This window comes from Sturnira hondurensis, unplaced genomic scaffold (genome assembly GCF_014824575.4).
Source record: "Sturnira hondurensis isolate 20B ecotype Veracruz unplaced genomic scaffold, ASM1482457v3 Scaffold0000022, whole genome shotgun sequence".
Classification (NCBI taxonomy): domain Eukaryota; kingdom Metazoa; phylum Chordata; class Mammalia; order Chiroptera; family Phyllostomidae; genus Sturnira; species Sturnira hondurensis.
In genome coordinates, this window is record NW_028072653.1 from 7147586 (window position 1) to 7169371 (window position 21786).

The following is a 21786-nucleotide window of genomic DNA, read 5'->3' on the forward strand; positions in this document are numbered from 1 at the left end:
GAAGTGCCCCGTGTGCACTCGGGAAAAGCACAGACATACTACAGTTAAATGCAAAATTTAAGGAGGAAAACATATTATTTAGCTTTCCTGTGCCTCAATTTCCTCATCTTTAAAATGGAGAACAGTGTTTACTTCGAAGGTTATTACACATTCCCCACTCCCATTATCCCTCTCCCCCATCCCCTCTGGTTCCTGTCAGTTTGTTCTTTATTTCCGTGTCTCTGATTATATGTTGCTTGCTTGCTTGTTTTGTTGCTTGTGTTCCACTTATAGGTGAGAGCATACAGTATTTCTCTTTCACCTCCTGGCTTATTTCACTTAGCATAATGCTCTCTAGTTCCATCCATGCTGTCAGGAAGGGCAGGAGCTCCTTCTTTCTGCTGCGTAGTATTCCACTGCGTAAACGTACCCTAGTTTTTTGATCTGCTGATTTCCTGGTGGACATTTAGGTTGCTTCCATTACTTGGCTATTGTAAATCGTGCTGCTATGAACATTGGGGTGCATAGGTTCTTCTGGATTGATGAAGTTTTAAATAAGGTGAGATACATCAAGTGCTTAACACACAGTGGGTGCTTATTAAGTGAGAGCTGTAGTTCTCAGAAGAGCTGTCTAAGATGTGCCTCTACACCCTAGTTTGTTTGTTTTTTTACAAACACAGGGAGAGCTGACCAAAGCGTGGTGTCTAAGCCTGCACAAGATTGCTCCTTTGGCCTATAAACCATGTGCCTCCACCTTGCAGTGCTGATCTGCGTGTCCTTGTGAATGCACTTGGAATGCTTTTCCTCTAAGGTCACATATTTCATGTAAGCAAGAGAACAACAAATCATTGCTTATGAGGGAGCACAGCCATTTCCTTCTCCGGCGCCGTTCAGGCTGAATGGGGCCTTTCCATCAAGAGCAGCTCCCTGACCCAGGACTGCGCAAATGAGGTGAGGGGCGCTGGCCAGAACTGTAGCCTTGGCCCTGGAGATGAGAAAGGAAGCGTAACATGGCCCCCTTCTTCATCCTTTCTCCCTTTTTCTCCCACTTCTAAAACACAGAGAGGGGCCGCCGCTGTGACAATAGCAGCCAGATCCACGTAATACCACAGAGCAGTCCACTGCCCCATAAAGCCAGCAATACCATGCTTTGGTCAGTAATCAACATAAAAGTCCATTGCTTAGGGCAGTGGCCTCTAACCTTTTTGGCACTGGGGACCCAAGGAGCTCGGGCAGTAATGTGAGCAATGGGGAGCAGCTGTAAACACAGATGAAGCTTCTCTCCCTCACCCACCCGCTGCTCACATACTGCTGTGCAACCCAGTTCCTAACAAGCCACAGATGGGCACAGGGCCATGGCCCGGGGACTGGGGATGCCTGCCTCCCGGGACAAATCATTCCAGAAATGTCAAGACAGGGAAGGAGGGAGCAAGCTAAATGTCCAAAGTGCTCAGCACTTAGAGACAAATAAAGAAATCTCTTCCCATCTCTTCGCACACAGAGCGGGAGGCTGGATCTGGACCCACCCCCGCACCCCTGGGTTTTTGCAAAGTGCCAGTCCCTCTGTGAGCCAGGGCTGCAGCTTGGAGGGGGAGTTTAGGGAGGACCTTCTGGGAAGGCACAGGAGGGGACTGCGCTGCCGTGTGGTGGTTCTGCACTACTTCTCTAGACTCCAGCAGCATTTCGGGTGTAGAGTTTGCAAGCAGGCAGTTCCCTCCCATTTCTCCCACGGTTCAGTTTTGCCATTTAAGCAAATGGGCAAAGAAATGGATGCAGCCGGTTTGCCTCTGCATTTGCCTGTGTGTGCGTGTGTGAGCCCGGACAAGGTCCTCCCTCCTTGCCCGTGTGTGCATCCTTCAGCCTCGTATTGCTCTGCCTGTGGCAGAGTGGGGAAGAGACCCCGGAATGTGACCTTTCGTCCCTTCTTGGCCATCAGGAACCTCGCCTGCTGTATCTGTAAAATGGGGATGGTGATAACTAAACCTGCCCCAAGGGAGTGCCTGGGAAAACATCAAAATAATTGATGACCAGCGCTCAGCACAGGGCCAGACACACAGGGAGCGCTCAGCTCATCGCAGCTGTTGCCCATATGGTGGTTCTGCAGGGGTTAACATCGATGGCTTTGTTCATGGAGATGAGACAGTTCTGAATCCCGAGTCTCGTCTCTGCAGGCTCTGGGAGAGGCACTCCTGAGGCTGCCTGGGCATCGTCACTCAGTCACTGTGCCCTTCTGGAGACAGTGTGAAGGTGGGTATGGGGTCTGAGGTTCGCAATTTTGCCTCCATGTGTTGATTGGATCTTGCCCTTCAAAAGCTGCCAAAGAGATGGAAAAACTAAGGTGCCCCAAGAGCCATAGTTGTTGATGCTGTAATTACTATTATTGGTATTATTAATTATAGCTCAGTAACATATAATGATGATATTTATTGATAGCTTACTACATGCCAAGAAGTGTACAAGGCCTCTAATAGATCATCTCATTTGATTCTCCTAACCGCCATATGAGAGGAGTACCATTACTGAACCCATTTTCCAGACAAAGACACTGACTCAGGAAAAAAATACGTATGTAGCTTTCCAGGAGTCACACCGCGCTGGTATGTGGCCAAGCCGGGGCTCAGAGCCAACCACCAGCCCGGCTGTCGGCAACAAACTCTTCTCAGTTCTAACCAAAGGCTGTTATTCTTGAGAACTCTCGCCTCTGATTTCCTCTGGCTCCTGTACCAGATCAAATTTGAACAGGGCACCCTGGTGCCAGTTTTCATCACCCAGAGGCTGCCGAGTCTCTGGCAACAGCAGCCCCTGTTTCTAGTGTCTTCAGATTGCTGTCAAGATGTAACTTGCCCCGGAGACAAGGTTTGATAGAAGGCGGGGAGTCTGTGGTTAACTCATCATCTTGGGGTCTGAGGGGTTGAAAATGTTAAAGACCAACAACTGGCATGCCTTCTTGGAGAAGGAGTGAATTATTAGCAGTCGGGCAGGCCTCTGCTTTTCTTTCTTTCATACCTTTCGTGGTCATTTTTCATCTCCAGGAAACATCGGAGTGGACTACAGAGGAAGGCCAGGGTATTGAAGTTTACCCCTGCTCTCCCACCCCCGTGCAAACTCGCCCCACACAGGCAAGGGCAGACACGGCCCACACACCCCCCTCGGCTGTTTGTTCAGGCAGACGCCACAGCAACGGCCAGTTAGGAAGCATTTGCCCCCTTAGCTCCAAAGGAAATTCTTTCTCTATTCGTTATTTACAGCACGGGTATCGGTTGTTTCTACAGGCCGTTTGGGTACCGCCGGTCTGGTGGACACACAGTCCCCACCTCTGGCTTTGGTGGAATTCATACTGTTACCCAACCAAGCAGCTTTGTCTTTGTCCAGACTTCACTGGTCAACCAGTTGCCATTTGGGAAAGACCAAATGTGAATGGCATCTCTGTCAAGATCAGAATTTATGGAAACTCTCCCCCCCCACCCCATGAATCTGAAAACACAGAAGCAGGGATCATTCAAGCAGACAAAACCAAATGAGCAAACAGGACAAATTAAGTGCGTATTCAGATGCTTAAACCTTCAATATAAGGAAGCACTTCGTACATTCACTTACCTTTGTTAGGTGTCTCACCTGGGTCACTCGAGCTTTTAACAAACAGCCAATGTGTAGCTCCTTCTTCCTAGCACTAAAAGGCACACGGTACCTACAACTAAATTCCAGGACCTCAGCTCATGGTCTGTCAGGTCCAATGAAATAAGTTAGCACCATGATGTTAATGACAGTAGGCTCTTGACTGTTGATAGCGTATTTACGAAGTTGATACTGTGTAAGCATTTATGTTACACAGTTATTCATGGCTCCGTTGCATGACGATGTGATTTCATATTTATGTGGGTCTGGTGGACACACAGTCCCCACCTCTGGCTTTGGTGGAATTCATACTGTTACCCAACCAAGCAGCTTTGTCTTTGTCCAGACTTCACTGGTCAACCAGTTGCCATTTGGGAAAGACCAAATGTGAATGGCATCTCTGTCAAGATCAGAATTTATGGAAACTCTCCCCCCCCACCCCATGAATCTGAAAACACAGAAGCAGGGATCATTCAAGCAGACAAAACCAAATGAGCAAACAGGACAAATTAAGTGCGTATTCAGATGCTTAAACCTTCAATATAAGGAAGCACTTCGTACATTCACTTACCTTTGCTAGGTGTCTCACCTGGGTCACTCGAGCTTTTAACAAACAGCCAATGTGTAGCTCCTTCTTCCTAGCACTAAAAGGCACACAGTACCTAAGACTAAATTCCAGGACCTCAGCTCACGGTCCGTCAGGTCCAATGAAATAAGTTAGCACCATGATGTTAATGACAGTAGGCTCTTGACTGTTGATAGCGTATTTACGAAGTTGATACTGTGTAAGCATTTATGTTACACAGTTATTCATGGCTCCGTTGCATGACGATGTGATTTCATATTTATGTGATGAAAGAACCACTAACAATATGCACATTAATTAAACCCAATAATTGTGTGAAACACAGAGTGGCCCGAGTTATTCGTTTCGGTTTCACCGTCGACTGAAGACCTCGGTTGCCCTGGTGAAGGGCTTTGTCATGTAGTTCGATTTCTTGGAAAGGTGTGTTGCCGCCATTGTTTGCATTTCTGGGATGGAAAGCCATCCCACCCAGCACACACGTGGGATTGGCTGTAATGAAAACTGATCACCCCGGAAAGCGCTCGAGACCAGCCGTTGCAGCACAGTGTGGTCGTGTGAGGGATACGTTACCCACACAGAGTACGGAGGCGCCCCAGGTTGAACCAGCAGTCAGACACGTAAAGGCCCCCCAGCAGGTGGCAGGACCACACACATCTGTCTGGGTTGGTGGCAAACCAGAAGAAGCCCCCCAGGGCATTCAGCTGCGTCCAGTTGCTCCTGCAAGGGCATATCGGTCCGGTATTCTGTCGTGTTTTTGTTTTCATAAGTGGTCAGGAATCTCGAGTGCTGTACAGACTCTTGACTTTGAATGACAACATTCACCTTGCAGGTAGCCAGTGTGTGACTTCTGCCCTAGACAGATGAATTTTACTTCCCCTTCTCAAGTCGGGGCCCCCTGAGAGCCACAGTTACATCTTACCCATCCTCTCACTCCCAAACGAACCAGTGTTCCTTGCGGGTGGTTTTGAGGGAACTTGCCAGCCATCAGGTAAAGTGTTTCCCAATTTCCATTCTCCTTCACCTCTAACCTTTTTTTATTTGAGAGAAAGAGAGAGAGAGAGACTCTGATTGGTTGTTCTACTTATTTATGCATTCAGTGGTTGCTTCTCATATGTGCCCTGACTGGGGATCGAACCTGCAACCTTGGTGTATCAGGACAACACTCAACCAACTGAGCTACCTGGCCAGCGTCCCTTCTCACTTTTAGAGCAATATTATGGGTAGTTACTGCTGTTGGCACCATGTGGTAGATGAGAATACTGAGAATTCAAGAAGTGAGGTCATGACCCCTGGCTCACACACTGTGAAAGCAGCAAACCCAATCCTTGAACCCAGTTCCCAGGATCTCATCTCCGAAGCACTGGCTGGATGCACCCCCGCAACTGTTCCCATATCACTTTACGTAGCCCCCAGTGGTTGCAGTTAGCACTCTATACTCTCATGTCTTTTCCTTCCATCTCCTGTACTTAATTGCAAAATATGACTCTTGGATAGATAGATAAATGAGCAAATATAATCAATGTCACAGTGGAAATGAACAGCAGTAATGAGAACATCTTCCAACACTAAGGATGCTGGATAACTGTTGTTGCTGCCATCAGTAATTTGATTTGCTCACAGTGAAATGGCGTGTTGCTTCACAGGAGGGCAGGGTGAGTGGAGAATTATGTATTCTTTCATCTTCTTCCCGTGTTCCTCTTCCTCCAACTCCCCCGTGAAGCTCTTGGCCTCCTTGTGAGGAGAAATGGAGAGAGAGCTTGACGTCGCTTCCAGTTAACTGGCTAACGCACCCTCCATGAACTTACTTGGAACACACCACGTACCCCCCACGCTGGCCCTTCCTTCCCTCTCAGCACTGGCCCTGGGTGTAGCATTGGCAGAAAGGCAACCATACACGCTGGCGGGCCAAGAAGGGCCACACAGGCCGGCGTAGGCGGAGGCGCTGAGCACGGGGTGAATGGGCAGGAAGAAGGCGGGTTCTGGCGTCTGGCTTAGTGAGTGAGATCCTTCACACAGCCTCTTTGTGCTTCGGGAGAGTGTGTGGTCTGGAGGGCCGGGGAGCAGGTGCCAAGGGCAGGAGGAAACAGAGTCAGGGCTTGGGGCCAGGGAGCAGGGGGTTCTCACTCATACCCTGATTCATCTCATCTTCCCGAGGCAAGTCTCGTCATTATCTACCTAATGGAGCATAATGATGCCACTTGGATAGGAGTCGAGAGAGGGGGAAGGAGAAGCATGAGAATCCATGAAATTGGATGGGCGAGGGGCTTGGACAGCGTCTCTGTGGGATGGTTATTACATCACTTCACCCCCTTTTCTCACCTCTTTCCACTACCACGAGATAAATGCTAAATAACTGTAAAATAATACATTCCTAGACAGACAACAATACCAGGAAATATAGCCTGCTCTGGCTAGGAAACCCCTTGAAGATATATTTAAAATGTCACTGGTGCATAATGCAAAATACAAATTTCAGGTTCATTTGGAGGACACGATTTAAAATCCCCACCACCATACAGTGGCATTTCCCCTTGGGTTTTAGTTTTAGTTGTCCTTTCTGAACACCAAAAAAAAAAAATCCCCCAAGTAATTTTAGCCCAGAGATGCAAACTGCAAGGGGCCACTTGCCTCCATATGTCTCTTCCTTGCTGTCATTGGTCACAACGCTCTCCAAACCCCATAGCTTCTTGACACATTGTCTTTTCCTCGGAATGTGTCTGCAGGCATCACCGGGGCCAACGAATGTCGATTACACCTTTTGGAGATGTAGCCCCAGCCACATAAGGATACGAGGAGTTGAAATTTGTGTCAAATTGCTAGTTTAAATGACTTGAGCCAACTTCCTAAAGTCAGAGCAGCAGGGGCTGAGGATTTTCAAAGTTGGCAGGGGCCAAAAATGACAAGGCTCAGCAGAGCCCTGGTGAGCGGCCGACCCTGACCAGAGGCTTCAAAAAATAAACTTTCTCGAAGGACACAAATCAGAAGTCGTGTTCATTTCAGCAGCCGCGAAGACCGAATTATAGGCTCCCACTGCATCGTGAACTTCTTTCTTTTTCATTATACTTCCAATATTTCATTGTGTGGCTGGAGAATGGGTCCCTGGGAAACCCCCAGCATGGTTGTCCTACGTGGTCCTGTTTACAAGGACTCGTTCCGAGGTGGAGTTCTGTGTCCTTCCTGCGAGGATGGAGGATTTTGAGACTGGAAAACGGGATGCAGTGTCGTGTCAGGGCTTGAAACCCTCCACCCTCAGAGGCAGAGTCCTCAGGGTCCGTCCCTCAGCGGAGAGACGCTACCAACCCGTGGATTTGAGCGGGCTCACAGGTGTGTTAATGTTGACTCATTAAACATAAAAAAGGTATCTATACCTATGTGTGTGTATATAGTATATGCACAGAAATACATGCATGCAGTTTTTAGTTAATTGTCAACATTTTTTTAAAGGGGGTATATTAGCTAAAAGTCCACATCTTGAGCATTCTTAAGAAAATTAGATCTGTTGCCTTGGGCCCTAATCCCCATGTGGGCACGTGAGCCTGGGCCTGAGTGAGGGCTGCCCAGCTGTCTCTCGTCCACCTCCGTCCAACAGCGGGCCTGTCTCCTTTCCTGCCTGAACCCCTCAGGTACTTAAAGTTGCTTCTCCGTGGCTTTGAGTGCACCCTACTCCTATCCTCTTTAGAAAANCAGACGCTACCAACCCGTGGATTTGAGCGGGCTCACAGGTGTGTTAATGTTGACTCATTAAACATAAAAAAGGTATCTATACCTATGTGTGTGTATATAGTATATGCACAGAAATACATGCATGCAGTTTTTAGTTAATTGTCAACATTTTTTTAAAGGGGGTATATTAGCTTAAAGTCCACATCTTGAGCATTCTTAAGAAAATTAGATCTGTTGCCTTGGGCCCTAATCCCCATGTGGGCACGTGGACCTGGGCCTGAGTGAGGGCTGCCCAGCTGTCTCTCGTCCACCTCCGTCCAACAGCGGGCCTGTCTCCTTTCCTGCCAGATCCCCTCTGGTACTTAAAGTTGCTTCTCCGTGGCTTTGAGTGCACTCTACTCCTATCCTCTTTAGAAAAAGGGAATAGGTTTATAGAATGCGTGCAGTGTAATGGTATACCGGAAAATGAGACAGGGACTTGGTACAGGAATGATCGGCCTTGGAAGTCGTGTTACTTTTGCCGCAGAATGAATAGGTCTCAAATAATCCCACGGGTCAGCCTTGACCAGCCTGCTCTGGCTAACCTGGTTTCTCATTCTTCATCTGTTGCCTCTGGGTAAAGGCAAATGGAAGTACATTAGTATTAATAGCTAACACTGTGATGCTTTATGTGGTCTTAGGTCTGTCTAGTTTGCCACGTTCAGCAACTGTCTCCTCCCCAGGCTTGTGGAGAGTCTGTAATCTGCAGTCACTGATGGTCGTTTCTCCTTCTTGTTCCTCAGGCCCTCCAAACCACAGCCAGTCGACTCTGAGGCCCCCTCTGCCACCCCCTCACAACCACACGCTGTCCCATCACCACTCGTCCGCCAACTCCCTCAACAGAAACTCGCTGACCAATCGGCGGAGTCAGATCCACGCCCCGGCCCCCGCGCCCAATGACCTGGCCACCACACCGGAGTCCGTTCAGCTTCAGGACAGCTGGGTGCTAAACAGCAACGTGCCCCTGGAGACCCGGTAAGTGCCCAGCACCGACCACGCCCGTATCCCTGCCTGAGTCACCCACGTGGAGCTCCTGGGTGGCTCAGAGTTGCAGAGGGGAGAGAAATCTGGGCGTCAACAATGGGACAAAGTCTGACTCCTTGTCATTCCCTGGGTAATTCCACCCTGGGTGATGGGTTGGTAGGTATTTCTTTGTGCACACGTGTCTCCTTTTAGTGCTTGTTTACTCTCTTCGCCAGCTCTGTGTACCCAACTAATAGAATTAGCATAGCATGCTTTTACTCAGAGGCTCATGGGAAATGTGCTTATAAGGGGTATATTGACTGAAAGCGGCTGATAAATTATGCATTTGGCCTTTCTTGAAGTAATAAATGAAGACTCGTTTGAAATTAAGTGTTTGGGGAGACCTTGAGAAACAATCCCTGATTCCAGACTGACGGAAGTATCATTTTAATTTATATTTCATCCAACTTGCCGTCTCGCTTTAATCCCTCCCGCACACACTAACAGCTTGATGCCCGAGGGGCAAACAGTAATGTATAGAAACAAACAAGAAGGAAAGGGGCGGCACTGACGTGGGGAGGGACGAGTTGCAAAGTGATCTTCAGGCCTGGCTTCCTTTGGTTTTGCCCTTGTTTCTGTCCTTTTCTTCTCCTTCGCTTCCTGCCTTCCCAAACCGAGCCCACTGCAATCGGCCGACAGAGGGCGCGCGCGCGCGGTGGCAGCACGGCGGCAGGGTGGTGATTAATTGGCCAAGTGTACGTGCGCGGGCTTCCAGAGCCTTGGGGCTCCGTGCCCAGACTGCATCTTGGTTTCTTCGCTCCAGTTTGTTAAGGTTTTCTCGTCCGGAAAAACCATGGACACTGACCAGAGAAAGTCTCTGATTCCTGTGGAACTTTCTGAAAGTTCTCACGCAGTGTTTAAGCTTTTTTTTTTTTTTTGCTTTTTTTTTTTGGTTTAACATTAGGTTTAATGAGGGCATGTGTCTTATTAGTCTTGCTCTACCTGGAAAAATATGTTAGGTACATTTAGAAAAAAATAAACTCCCTGAGAATAAAACCGTACATTGCTGAAGGCCAGGTGCAAGAATACTAATTCTTTTCCTTGTAAGTGCTTAGGTTTAAGGAAAGACGGCCAGCGGTAATCTGTAATTTGGGGGGTAATGGCCAGTGAATTTTCTGCAATGAGCTGAAAACACTATTGCAAGCCATGGATTTTCTTGTTTGGCTCTTTTTTTTTTTATAGATCAGCATTATCACCTTTCATAGGAAAGGTCCTTTTCATAACTGACGTATACAATTGACAGACAATATAGCATTAGTTTCAGGTATCCCATGTAACGATTGATACTTGTATTTATTGTGAAATTGTCACCACGCTAAATCGAGTTAACACCTGTCACCATAACATAGTTGTAAAATTTTTATTCTTACAATGAGAACGTTGAAGTCCTACTTTCTTAGCAACTTTCAATACCTTTGACCCCCCTGGGCTCACTTCTCCCTCCCTGCACGCCCCCGCTTTGGTGACCACCAGTCTGTTCTCCAGATCTATGAGTTTGTTTTGCGTTAAGATGTCACATACGAGTGAGGTCAGACAGTATTTCTCTTCATCCGACTTATTTTTCTTAACATACCACCCTCAAGATCTGTCCACATTGCCACAAATGGCAAGACTTTCTTCTTTTTTTATGGCTGAATAGTACATTGTTTCTCATCTATAATGTTCTTTGTTTTAATAAGATCATGAACGTTTATATGTTGTACATCGTTGCCACTGTAGTCACTTTAATATATTTTCTGACAATTATAGGCTATTTTTAACCATGCCTACAACCTTACCTCTAAGGCTTACAATATGTGAAGCCAATGGAAACCATATGCATATATTACGTGTAATCGGTATCTGTAAACATCTGCACAGATTCAGTAACCCACAGATAAAGAGCTTTTCTGGAAGGCTTCCGGGCTTGACTCGGAACATTTCCATAGTTGCTGGTGGTCTTTAAGGCTGAGTAAGACTTTCTGTCTCTTCCGCTTTATGTTCAGGAACCGCCGTAGAATTTACTGGGCACAAGTCAGCCTGTTTTTACATTAGCGGACTGTTGTTTGGAAAAACAGGTTTGGGACATAAAGGCTGCGTAGAGTGGACTAGATGGGGAAGGGGAGGGAGGGAGAAGAAAGGCAAGGAGAGATGTAGTAGCTATTGTAGGAAAAGAAAGTAGAGAGGACAGCATGACCGGGAACAGCCAGGGTTTACTGTGCACTTGGTGTGTGCCTGTCCGGTTCATATCTGACAGCCCCCCAGGGAGGGCAGAAGGCACCCTTTAAACTATGCAGAACTGGGGTGTTACCGGGCAAAGTGACGTGTAAGAGGTCTTGGGCTTCAGGGACGTGGTCAACGATGAGCCACATTGGGTGGACCTCTGGTGGTTCCGCACCATATAAGGTGGTGGAGTGTCTGGTGGGTGAATAACCCCAGAGCTCCATGCTCTGCCCTAACTGTTCCCTGTCCGGGGCAAGCTCCATCAGCGTGGTTGCCCCACACAGAGCTTCTCCCCCTGGGCAATAAGAACGCATGTGCCGCGTAGTATCCCCCTTATCGCCCAGCTTTTGATGAAATCAGTTGGGTTTCCAGGTGATTTGTTTTGAGCCATTTGTAATAAAGTGCTGTCTTGACAAGAATCTAATAGAGAGGACCGGCAAAGCCAAGCACGTCACCTTTCTGTGTTCCCAAAGGAAGCTCCCCTGGACCTTGTGGTCTGGCCTGTCGAGTCTTTCTGCGACTGTTTGAGTGTGCGGCCTTTCTCTGAGAAGGAGGGCTTCTTAGGGGTGCTTTTGTCTCTAGGAGGCCAGCTAGAGACAGAGCCTGGGGAGTAGATGGGATCGCCAAAATCTTGAAGCCTATGAGAAAAGAAAAACAAGTGACGTTCAGTGATCAGGACATTCAAGGTCCCAGGAAGAGAGAACGCCAGGCCCTCAGGATGGAGCTATTACCAGAAATCAAACACAGGATACAGAAGTTAGCAGGGACTTGAAACTCCATTCGTGGAACCAAGTACGTATAACTTGGATGCGCAGCTGGTCTCGTGTGTGAAAACCTCGGCAGTGATTAATAGCACTGTTGACCTTCATGTTTCTCTTTGAAGCGTTATTCATTCTGTCCCTTATTAGCAGCTATGTCTGAGTCTCTTGTGTCTACCAAGGGCTATGCCAGATACTGGGGAGATAATGAGTGAAACGTGTCCCCTGCCCTTCAAGGTCACACAAGCTACGGGAGGAGAAAGCACAAACAAAGGACAGGGTGGGGTGTACGGTAACGGGACAGCAAGGAGTGAACGGCTCCACCAGGGCCATCAGGAAGTGTTGCACAGCTGAGGGGTGTTTGAGCTGGGTTTTGGAAGATGAGGAAGAGTTTAGCCTCGTGAATAAGTAGGACAAAAAACTCAAGCCTGTGGCATGTTATTTGTTCCCATTCCCCACAGGCTTTTCATGTAGCCTTGGAAACTGTAGAACGGAACAAGTTCATTCATTCAAAGGCTGAAACCCTGTGAGGGTCAGAGTATTATTTGCTGACCCCCATGAGTAGGGGGTAGGTTTGGGAGCCCTCCTTCTAGGGGTGCGGTGCCATACGGGGATTCCCATCCGAACAAGGACTGAGTAACCATATCCAGGAGAGAAAAGCATCCCAGGCAAGGCACCTGGGAGGCTGACCACGATGTGGTCATCCGCACTGAAAACGCAGTGGAAATTTACAGACAGCCTCCCCGCCTCCACACCCCTTCACACAACGTCTGGGTGTGACGGGAGGATTTCGTAACTGCAGTGTGATGGCAGACATCCTGCCACCCCCGGACCAGACTCAGGGCCAAGTGCGGTGTGCTTCTGTAGGCCAGCGAGGAGCAGGCCCCGCCTCTCTGCGTTGTTTCTCAATGTTCCCATCCGTCTTAATGAAGCGTGTTAGATCTTCTGCGGACTGTGCTTTTTCCATTCTGTTTCCTGTGACAAGTAGGATGAGAGATGCTGATGGAGGGCGCACGGCCAGAAAACTAGGAGTGTACAAATTAGGAATGTTACACAAGACGAAGCATGTAAGGAAAAACTCTGCATCCCTGTTAATCATGTAAAAAAACGCGTGTAAGTGTCTGCTACCAGAGGCAGTCAATCCATGTATCAAACTGTAATGTAATCCAAGAAAAACCAAAGATGGGGCAAAGGAACTAATTGCAAGTCTGTTCTGCCTTTCGCCACGTGGGATGTAACGAAATCACTCTGCCCCCCGTCTTCCTCTCAGCCAGCTCACAGAAGGTCTTAGAACAAAGTCCCCATGGGGTTCCCGGCCGATATCCCCTCCCTGACCCCTTCCTCCCCCGAGATTGACAGGGTGAGGAGCTTTTCTGGCTGCTTCTTGGGGGGGGGTTCTGAAGGAAGCATCTCTGGTCTAAAACAGTAGAAAGTGGCTCAGTGACAGAACCGTCCTTTTCTTCTTTTATTCATTTTGCTGAAGCAAGCTTCTCTCTCCGAATCTATCTCTGCAGCAGGTCAGTAAAGAGAATTTCTAAGCAGGACAAAACTCCCCAGAGTTTGCTTCTCTGCCCTGAAGTACCAAAAGCCCTCATTGCCACCACCAAGATCCCCGAGCTACAGACAAGTTTACAAGTTGCTTTTTAAAATAGTTGTCCATTTGGTTGTGTTTTTTTTTTAATTTGGTGAGGACATGATTACGGGTTTTAGAAAGAGGAGGAAAGAGGGAAAGAAACATCAATGCAAGAGAGAAACATCAGTTGGTTGCCTCCCACATGCGCCCCGGCAGGGGATCGAACCCGCAACCTTCTGGTGTGAGGAACAAGACTCCGACCAGCTAGGCCAGGGCAGTCAGGAAACAGCGGTGAGAACCTTCCATGTGCCAGGCAAGGAAGAGTCAGCATTAAAAAAAAAAGAANTTGCCACCACCAAGATCCCCGAGCTACAGACAAGTTTACAAGTTGCTTTTTAAAATAGTTGTCCATTTGGTTGTGTTTTTTTTTTTTAATTTGGTGAGGACATGATTACGGGTTTTAGAAAGAGGAGGAAAGAGGGAAAGAAACATCAATGCAAGAGAGAAACATCAATTGGTTGCCTCCCACATGCGCCCCGGCAGGGGATCGAACCCGCAGCCTTCTGGTGTGAGGAACAAGACTCCGACCAGCTAGGCCAGGGCAGTCAGGAAACAGCGGTGAGAACCTTCCATGTGCCAGGCAAGGAAGAGTCAGCAATAAAAAAAAAAGAAAAACGGAGCCCTGGCCTTGACGGAGATTTAAGGCTGAACATGAACTCCAGACAGGACATGAACAAGTGAGTGGGCAAGTGCCCCTACAGTGACAAATGTGCTCAGTGAGGTCCCGAGAAACCAAGCCCACGAAAAAGTGGCAGTTACTTGGAGCCCTTAGGGTGAGGTGTTAATTAGTCTTCAAGAATGTTCTAGGTGGCAAAGAAAAAGTGACCTACCAGGAAAGCACGCTAAAAAGGTGGGCACGGGCAGGCTGGTGAAAGGCTTGGGTTTAAGATTTTGGACCCCACCCCAGGAAGAGTGGAATGTCATTGAAGCACTTTGAAACAGGAGAATGAAAGAATGCATTGTTTCTTTTTGTTTTGAATTACGGTAGCTGTCAGGCAGTAAGCAGATGGAGCGTGGGGTGAGCGGTGTTGGAAGGCTTAAAAAGTCCAATGAGGAGACCAAGGGAATGGCTGAGGTGTGTCGCGGCTTCCATGAGGGGCCCCCGTGGCCGCAGTGCCTGCCCGTAGCTGTTGGCTTTCTCCTACCAGTGTGGCCAGAAGGGAAACACTCCCAAGGAGGAGGCCTGATTTGGAGGTAGCATCAGGAGAAGTCAGTGGTTGCTAGAACACGGAGCTGTGGGTTAGGTAGATGTGAGTACAAAGACCTTTTTTTTTTTTGACTTAGGAGGCTGAGTAGAGAGTAGGAAACAAACATTCACTTTTAGACACGGGGAATCTACGAAGCAGTCAGAGAACAAAGCACTGCTGATATTGGCCAGGCGTATTTTGTGCCCAAAATCATCGTTGTCACACAGAAAATCCTGCCTTTATAAATAATAGCTTATTTACTGCATCGGAAGCTCTCAGCCATTGAATTTTCTCTTTAAAAAAACAAAACTTCTCCAGAAATGTAATTCCACTTAGCACCTGTTCCACGTGATTCTACGGGTCTGTGAATCAAAACTTTTCTCATCAAGTACTTTTTCTTTGACACTTAGTTTCTACCTACACGGCCCCATTTAATCCCTCTCACCCTTCTCTTGGGTGTATGTTACTATCCTGAAGTTTCAAAAATATGAACTGAGGCTCAGGAAGGTGGTTACCTACCTACACGTCTCCAGTAGGTGCCAGAGGTGGGATTCAAACCTGGGTCTCCCTGATGCCAAATGCCAAGTTCTTAACTACCACGTCAGAGTGCCTTTGGGACTAGGAAAAAAAATTACACTTCTCCTGATGGCGCACAAGTTAATTTTCCCAGGCCACGGAAACGGTGACACTGATACACTGTGACGTAAGGCATGAAATTGCCTATGGGATGAATTCCAGCCTGTGGCCGGATGTAGCCTTAGTTATTGACAGAGTCACAAGCCAGTCAAGATGGAAGGGACCCTCCTCTCCGGCTGGGCGGATTCGGTGGCTACCAGCGCAGTGAATGTGAGGCCCCGCAGCTCCGTGGCCGTGGATACGGGTGAGCTGATTGGCAGAGCTTTCATGCTCTGCAGGTTGTAAAACGTGAGAGCTAATTGATAGTCCCAAAATAAGAAGCACTGCTACCTTTTCAGCTCCAGGACAGACAGGATTTTTAGCTTCCCCCACGGGGCCTTGCCAGACGGGTAGGAGGAAGCCAAGGAGCCACGTGGACGGTGGTTGGCCGTGGAGGTGTGTGTTCAGTGCCCTCGATACTCCCGTCAGTGGGAAGTCGTGAAAAGTACCCTGATAAAGAACTTACAACCGTGTACTTTATAGAGTGTGCGCCTGAAGCTAACACACAATCCTGTTGAATGCAAACTGCCACTGGGGAAAATTTTTTAAAAGACCACACTGGGCTTGGTGCGTGGCAGCCTAGGAATCTGACTGTGGGGTCAGGATTCCAGAAACCACACTTTCTGCCTTCAAGACGAAGAAGGTTAGCAGAACCTGGACCCCGCATTGGTGGTGCATGTGTGGGAATCGAGTCATAAGACCTTTAGTACATAAGGTTTTCAGGGAGAAACAAGGAGGATTATTGAGACATCTCACCAGGCTGACCCTGAAGACTATTCCAAACTTGTCCTCAGGTGCATTTCTCTACCTAAGGATTAATTTCCCGCCAGAACCACTAACAAGCTGATCTTGAGGATCTTCAACCAAGGGAACCCACTTACCTTTTTATTTTTTATTTTATGTTTTTGAGTGAGGTCTAAAACCAGAATTCATCCAGAGCGAGCCAAAGGCATTCCACACTTCCCAAATCAATAGGCAGTTTGATTTTGCCATATTGCAAAACATGATGCCCCCTCTAAATTCTCATCAGAGGCAACATGGAAATTAATGAGACCTTTAGGTTAGCCTTTCAAGCTCAGCCTTATTTTATAGCTTTACCTTGCCTTTTTGACACGGTGATCCCGCCTGGCCACTAGCAGCATTTCACATTACAGTGCACTTTAATTTTGTAGTTTTCTTAGTCTTCCTTGGAAACTGGCAGCTTATTAATCTCAATAACTGAGCAAGCTCTCCAGTGAGAAACCAGGCTGTGTCTTTATTCATTTTTTATTTTTTTACCCCTTGGCAGATGGAGACAAGGAGTTGGTTGTTGGGGAGATGCAAGGGTGGGGTGTTCGGGGAAAAAAAAAGCCAGCTGTGCTGGATGGGGGAGGGGGGCACCCCATACGCCACATCACTTTCTGACAATTGGCAAGGAAATAAAGAGAACCCAGTCTAATCCTTGGCTCTGCAGTTTATGGCTTGTGGGGTTAAACACACTCAAATCCATTCATAAGAAAAAATAGTGTCGTGACACATGTGCAAATTACAAGGCGCATTAAGAAAGAAACAAGCGTTGCATCTCATTCAAGACCACTGCATGCAGCCTGTGCTCTTGGCCTGGTTTGCAAACCTGGAGGCATCTTTAACAGCGGAGGTAGCCAGGGAGAGGATGTCCTTTCGAAATCTGGCTCCCGCTGTAAAATTAAAGCCCCGTTAAGTTTACTAAAGCTTTGGGGACTTGAACTTCTTTCTTGCAAGATACCACAGCTCAGCCTGTGGGTAGAAAGAATTTGTTTACAAAAGCCATCCCTCCACAGCCTGGACCATGGGGACCGGATTGTGGATTGAGGCCACCTAGTGGTCATGCCTTGTAAGTGCAAGACTGCCCTGAGGATCGGTGTCGAAGTCGCTTGGGTTAAATTCCCTGTTGGAAAAAAAAAGGCCCAATATGTCCATCTCTGTCGAGCTCTGTCACCCATTCAGCTAATATCAGCTGCCATCCCCTTGGGGCCTTCCTGAAGCCTTCCCAGAGGACATTTTATCAGGCTCAGACAGGGAGAGACTTGATGAAACCCAAGTCCTTTTCTAATTCTGGCTCCCCAATGATTCTTTCCTTTTCACAGAAGCCAGATAAGGCCACTGTAGTTCTCCCAGGCAGGAGAGGCAGGCTCTGGAACTCTCCTGAAGTTCCCTTTGATTTATTAGTCTCACCCTTGCCTGCCTCTGTGAGCTGGCATCCTGTGACCCCAGAAGTGCAGCCTGTCACAAGGCGCTGGGCAGGTGCGCCCCACTGGGGCTGTGCCTTGCACGTAATAGTCGAATGTTCAAGAAACGGTTTTGTCACAGAGGTGTGTTTTTTTTCCCCTCCCAGATCCACCAAAGAATTTCCAGCTATTCCGTGAGACTTGTTTGCAAATATCTACTTTTAGAGGTCATGATCATGCTAACCACCAAGGATTCCTCTCGAAACTGTGTGATTTTTAAAATCCTTACAGAATCATTTCTTGCTCAAACAAAGTGTCTGAGGAATCGGCAAATGCCCCCAAGTTATCACCAGCATTTCAACTGTTCATGCCTCGTATTTCAAAAGAGAATGAGGAACACTCCTTTCTTATTTGTGAGCTTAGATGGAAAGTGTGTTTCAGTTCGTCCCAGCTTCCATAGGGTATAAGCACCATCGGTCCATTTTTCAATTAGTCTAAAGACGTTACACGCCAACCAAAGGATGATAAAAAGCATCTTTTTAATAAAATTGTTCCAACAAATAGATTTAAAAACTTGCACTGAGAGAAAAGGAAATATTGTTCTTCTTGCATTGGTGTACTTAGGTAAGACTTTGAAATAGAAAGCTTAATCTTAGTGACTTTTTAATCTCCTGTCCATCCGATCCTCTTACTGCCCTTGGGAGCAAGGCAGGAGAGAGCATAAGGTGATATAAGACCCCAGGAAGCAGTGGGTGGCACCCCAGGGGAATCCACCCCACCCTGGCCAGTTCTGTAAAATGAGAGAATAAATGAAAAACACACCCTCTGGCAATAGCAGTGCTTCGTACCTGTGGACTTAGTGGGTGTCACGTGCCTGCTCTCTGAGTGAGTTAGCAGTGTCCTGCCCCCAGGTACCGGAGCCTTCTAAACCCCAGAATCCACGTGAGCCCTTACAGCTACGTAAAAATTTTTCACTTCCTGGAAATAACTGAACCCTCTCTTCGGTTCTGTTTTCAGACGTCACCGTCCCTTCAGTGCCTGCTCTGTGCCAAGTGTTGTATTAGGCACTTGGCATTGCGTTATCCATCCGCAGCCATTTGCGGGGCGGACACCATCGTCCCCTTTGGGCGTGTCAGCAAGATGACACTTGGAAAGATGAAGGGTCTGGGGCAGAATCCAGATGCTGGCAGAATGAGACTTCGGGACGTAAACCCGGGCTTTAGGAGTCTGTCTTGCTGCCTTGCTTTTCTCTAGTTTCTATCTTTACCCTTAAGCAGGCCCCCTTCTGTGAGATCCTTATGGGATCTACAGGCTGTCTTCTCACAGCTTAGAAACCTAACAGAAAAAGGATTTCTTCCTCCTGGCACTTCAAAGAACTCACTTGATTGAACTACAAGGAGCCCGACTGGAGTCACATGCCCACCACAGACCCCACCCCCAGGCCTGGAGGAAAAGCCACGCTGATTGGCTAGAACGGACCACACGCCCACACGGAGCCTGATAGGGGCAAAGAAGGGTGTGGCCATAACCAAACACCATGCTATTGGGAGACCATTTTTTTTAAAAAAGGTCAAGTTCAATGATCATTTTTGTTCCAGCCCAACTGCCTTCTCTTAGTGCCTGATTATAGTGATTTTTCTCCTCTGGGTGCACACAGTGTAGGGGGAAAGGGTGGAGGAATTTCAGGCCATTGGATTATCTCACTTGCCTGGGCACGGAAGGGAGTTTACAGCTGATTCCAATATAAAGTGGAAAAAATAATGTCCCCAGACTAATTCCAGTTCCCTTCTGATTCGTCACCCTCTCCGGTTCGCTTCTCAAACGTCCCACGCCTTTACGTTCGAGTTCACTGCGGCCACTTCGTGCAGTTTAACTTTTATTAGTCTCCTGACATCTCTTTTAAGCTATCATCTTCTTCCCTGCAAAAGTGCTTGGATTCCACTTTTTCTAATTAAAACATGCTCATTTATTGTCTTACTAACCAGTGCTCTTTACGAGGGCTCATGATGAGAAAGTTAACTCAAAACAAACGCGATGCTTTTCCCATCTCCTGGAAATGGCTGGAGAAGCAGTTTTACCTTCATGAAGTTCAAGTGCTTTGTAGAATTTTGGGGTTTGCTATTTATTTTATGTTTTTTTTTCTTTTTTTTTTACTAAAACCACGAACGGGAAACATTTATCTCCATGGTGCATACTGCTGTTCTCAGTATTGTGCTTTATCTGCTGCGTGGTGAAAATCTTAGGTAGAACATCTTGCAGGGGCCAGTCACCTCCATATTGGATGGTAATACAGATAACATCAGAATACATCTACACTTCATTAGACAAATTAATACCCTCATGTCAGTAATTATGCCTATTGTGTTTACCTTCCTGTGAATTAATTGGATATCTAGAAGTAGGGTAGCTCAGTCTAGCAGAGGGAAAGGAATCACACATGCACTTAAGCCTACCTGAAATTTCGCTCTAACGCTGTGTGAAGCACGGGCATGCGTGTGAGCCCCAGGTCAGAAGGACAGCTTCAGCGTGTGTCCAGGTACACCTTGTTTTCTGAGTTTCGCCACTATTGGCCTCGTCTGGAACTCCAGTCGGCATAACGGCGGCATGCCAGTGGGACTTCCTCATGTCCTGCCTGTGACGCGCATCTTCGAATGCACAATGCTGTTCGTTCACTTTGGAGAAAAGCGAGAAGTGTAGAATTCTCTACAGAGCTAGAGCCTGAAGAAGGATGCCTTCATAGAGGGAGGGTGAGAAAGGTGAGGAGAAGGAGAGAAAAATCTCTCGTGATGAGGATACAGTGATAGTACACACTATCTCGTAGGATGCTGGTCCTTGATGCTGACCACTTCATCAACAGGCAGACCATGAGACAGAATCAAGGTCAACATGATTTAGGTGGAGGAGGGTAAGGGCCATGTGACTCATTAGGCGCACTCTCCGAATGCCCGGAGGAGGGAAGCAGGCAGGCTTCTGGCTCCAGCTTCTTCCCTGCACCTGGTGTTTCCTGCCTGGCCAGGGGACTTTGGTACCCATTTACCCAGCACAGAACCCTCATCTCCCTTTTCTTCTGCAAAGGAGTGGTCAAGAGTTTAAGACAAAGAACTGTAACACATACGGCAACAGATTGGACCTTTCCAGTTATTTTATTACAAAGGTATACATGGTTTTGGTAAAAATATTGAATAATTAACAAGATAAAAAGTGCAAATAGTCCCTGCCCCTCCATTCCTATGTTCAGGGAAATCTCACTTAAAGACTTATTATTTTACGTTTCCACAAATGTTTATGAATTCCTGAGCATATTTTTTAAGTTTAATATAAATGGAATGGCATTATACATAGCAATTGGCAAACTTTCTTTTTCTAATTTCATGAGATACTGTGGAAATCATTTCAGGTAATTTCATGTAGACCTACATCATTCGTTTTTTAAAGTCCGTGTAATATTCCATAACGCGATAGTTTCTGTAGCCAGGCTCTTCTCAAAGGACATTAAGACTGCTTTCAGGTTTTTGCTATTACAAAACAAAACCGTAATGAAGAATCTTACGTATATATCTTTCTTTGCATACTTTCGTGATTATATTTAAAAGTTTAATTCCTGGAAGTGAAATTGCTAGATTAAAGGGTACATATAATGGGTGTTTTGAATTTTGATGGATTGCGCCCCATTACGTCCATCTCCATTCAAATGTTACAGTCTCGCTTTAGCCCTCCTTCTTTAATGGCCTGAATTTCTTTAATGGGTTTTTTTTTTTTTTTAAGAGTCCGGAAGTTTATGGTGTTGGACTTTAATAGACCAAAAAGAATTTTTTTCTTCAAGGATTAAACTCACCTTCCCTTCTGCCATGCCAGGCACAGGGTGAGGAAGAGGTGGAGACCCGACTTGGTCACCTGACTTGGCTCCCGCTGTGGGCCTCTTTCCCTTTTTTTCCAAACCAAGCCGCAGCGGGGCCTGCGTGACTCAAGACACCTCACCTTTGCTGCCTTCCGTTTTCTCATTGATAATGCGGCGATGTTTAAATATGCCTCTTCTCCCCGTCTGCCTTCCCGCCATCTACCCAACAGGGACACTATAAGAATGTCTAAGATGCCTTAGTCAAGTTTCTGAGGCCCCGAGAAACGCCGAGTACAGCGGTACAACTGTTTAACTATTGCAGGGCAACGTGCTGATGGGGGGCTAGAAAATCCGGCAAGGAAGACGGCAGCCTCTTTTGTGAGATGAGTGTGTGAGGGCTCT

General features: G+C 47.2%; 1 protein-coding gene across 2 annotated transcripts in view; it reads left to right on the top strand.

Annotated features, from left to right (window-relative positions):
- The window catches only part of TENM2 (teneurin transmembrane protein 2), a 343633-nt gene that overhangs the window by 64793 nt on the left and 257054 nt on the right, over window positions 1-21786 (top strand). For both annotated transcript variants that reach the window (XM_037040640.1, XM_037040701.1), the window contains exon 2: window positions 8626-8857. In XM_037040640.1, the coding sequence (XP_036896535.1) occupies window positions 8626-8857 (232 nt within the window). The remainder of the gene's footprint in view (window positions 1-8625; window positions 8858-21786) is intronic.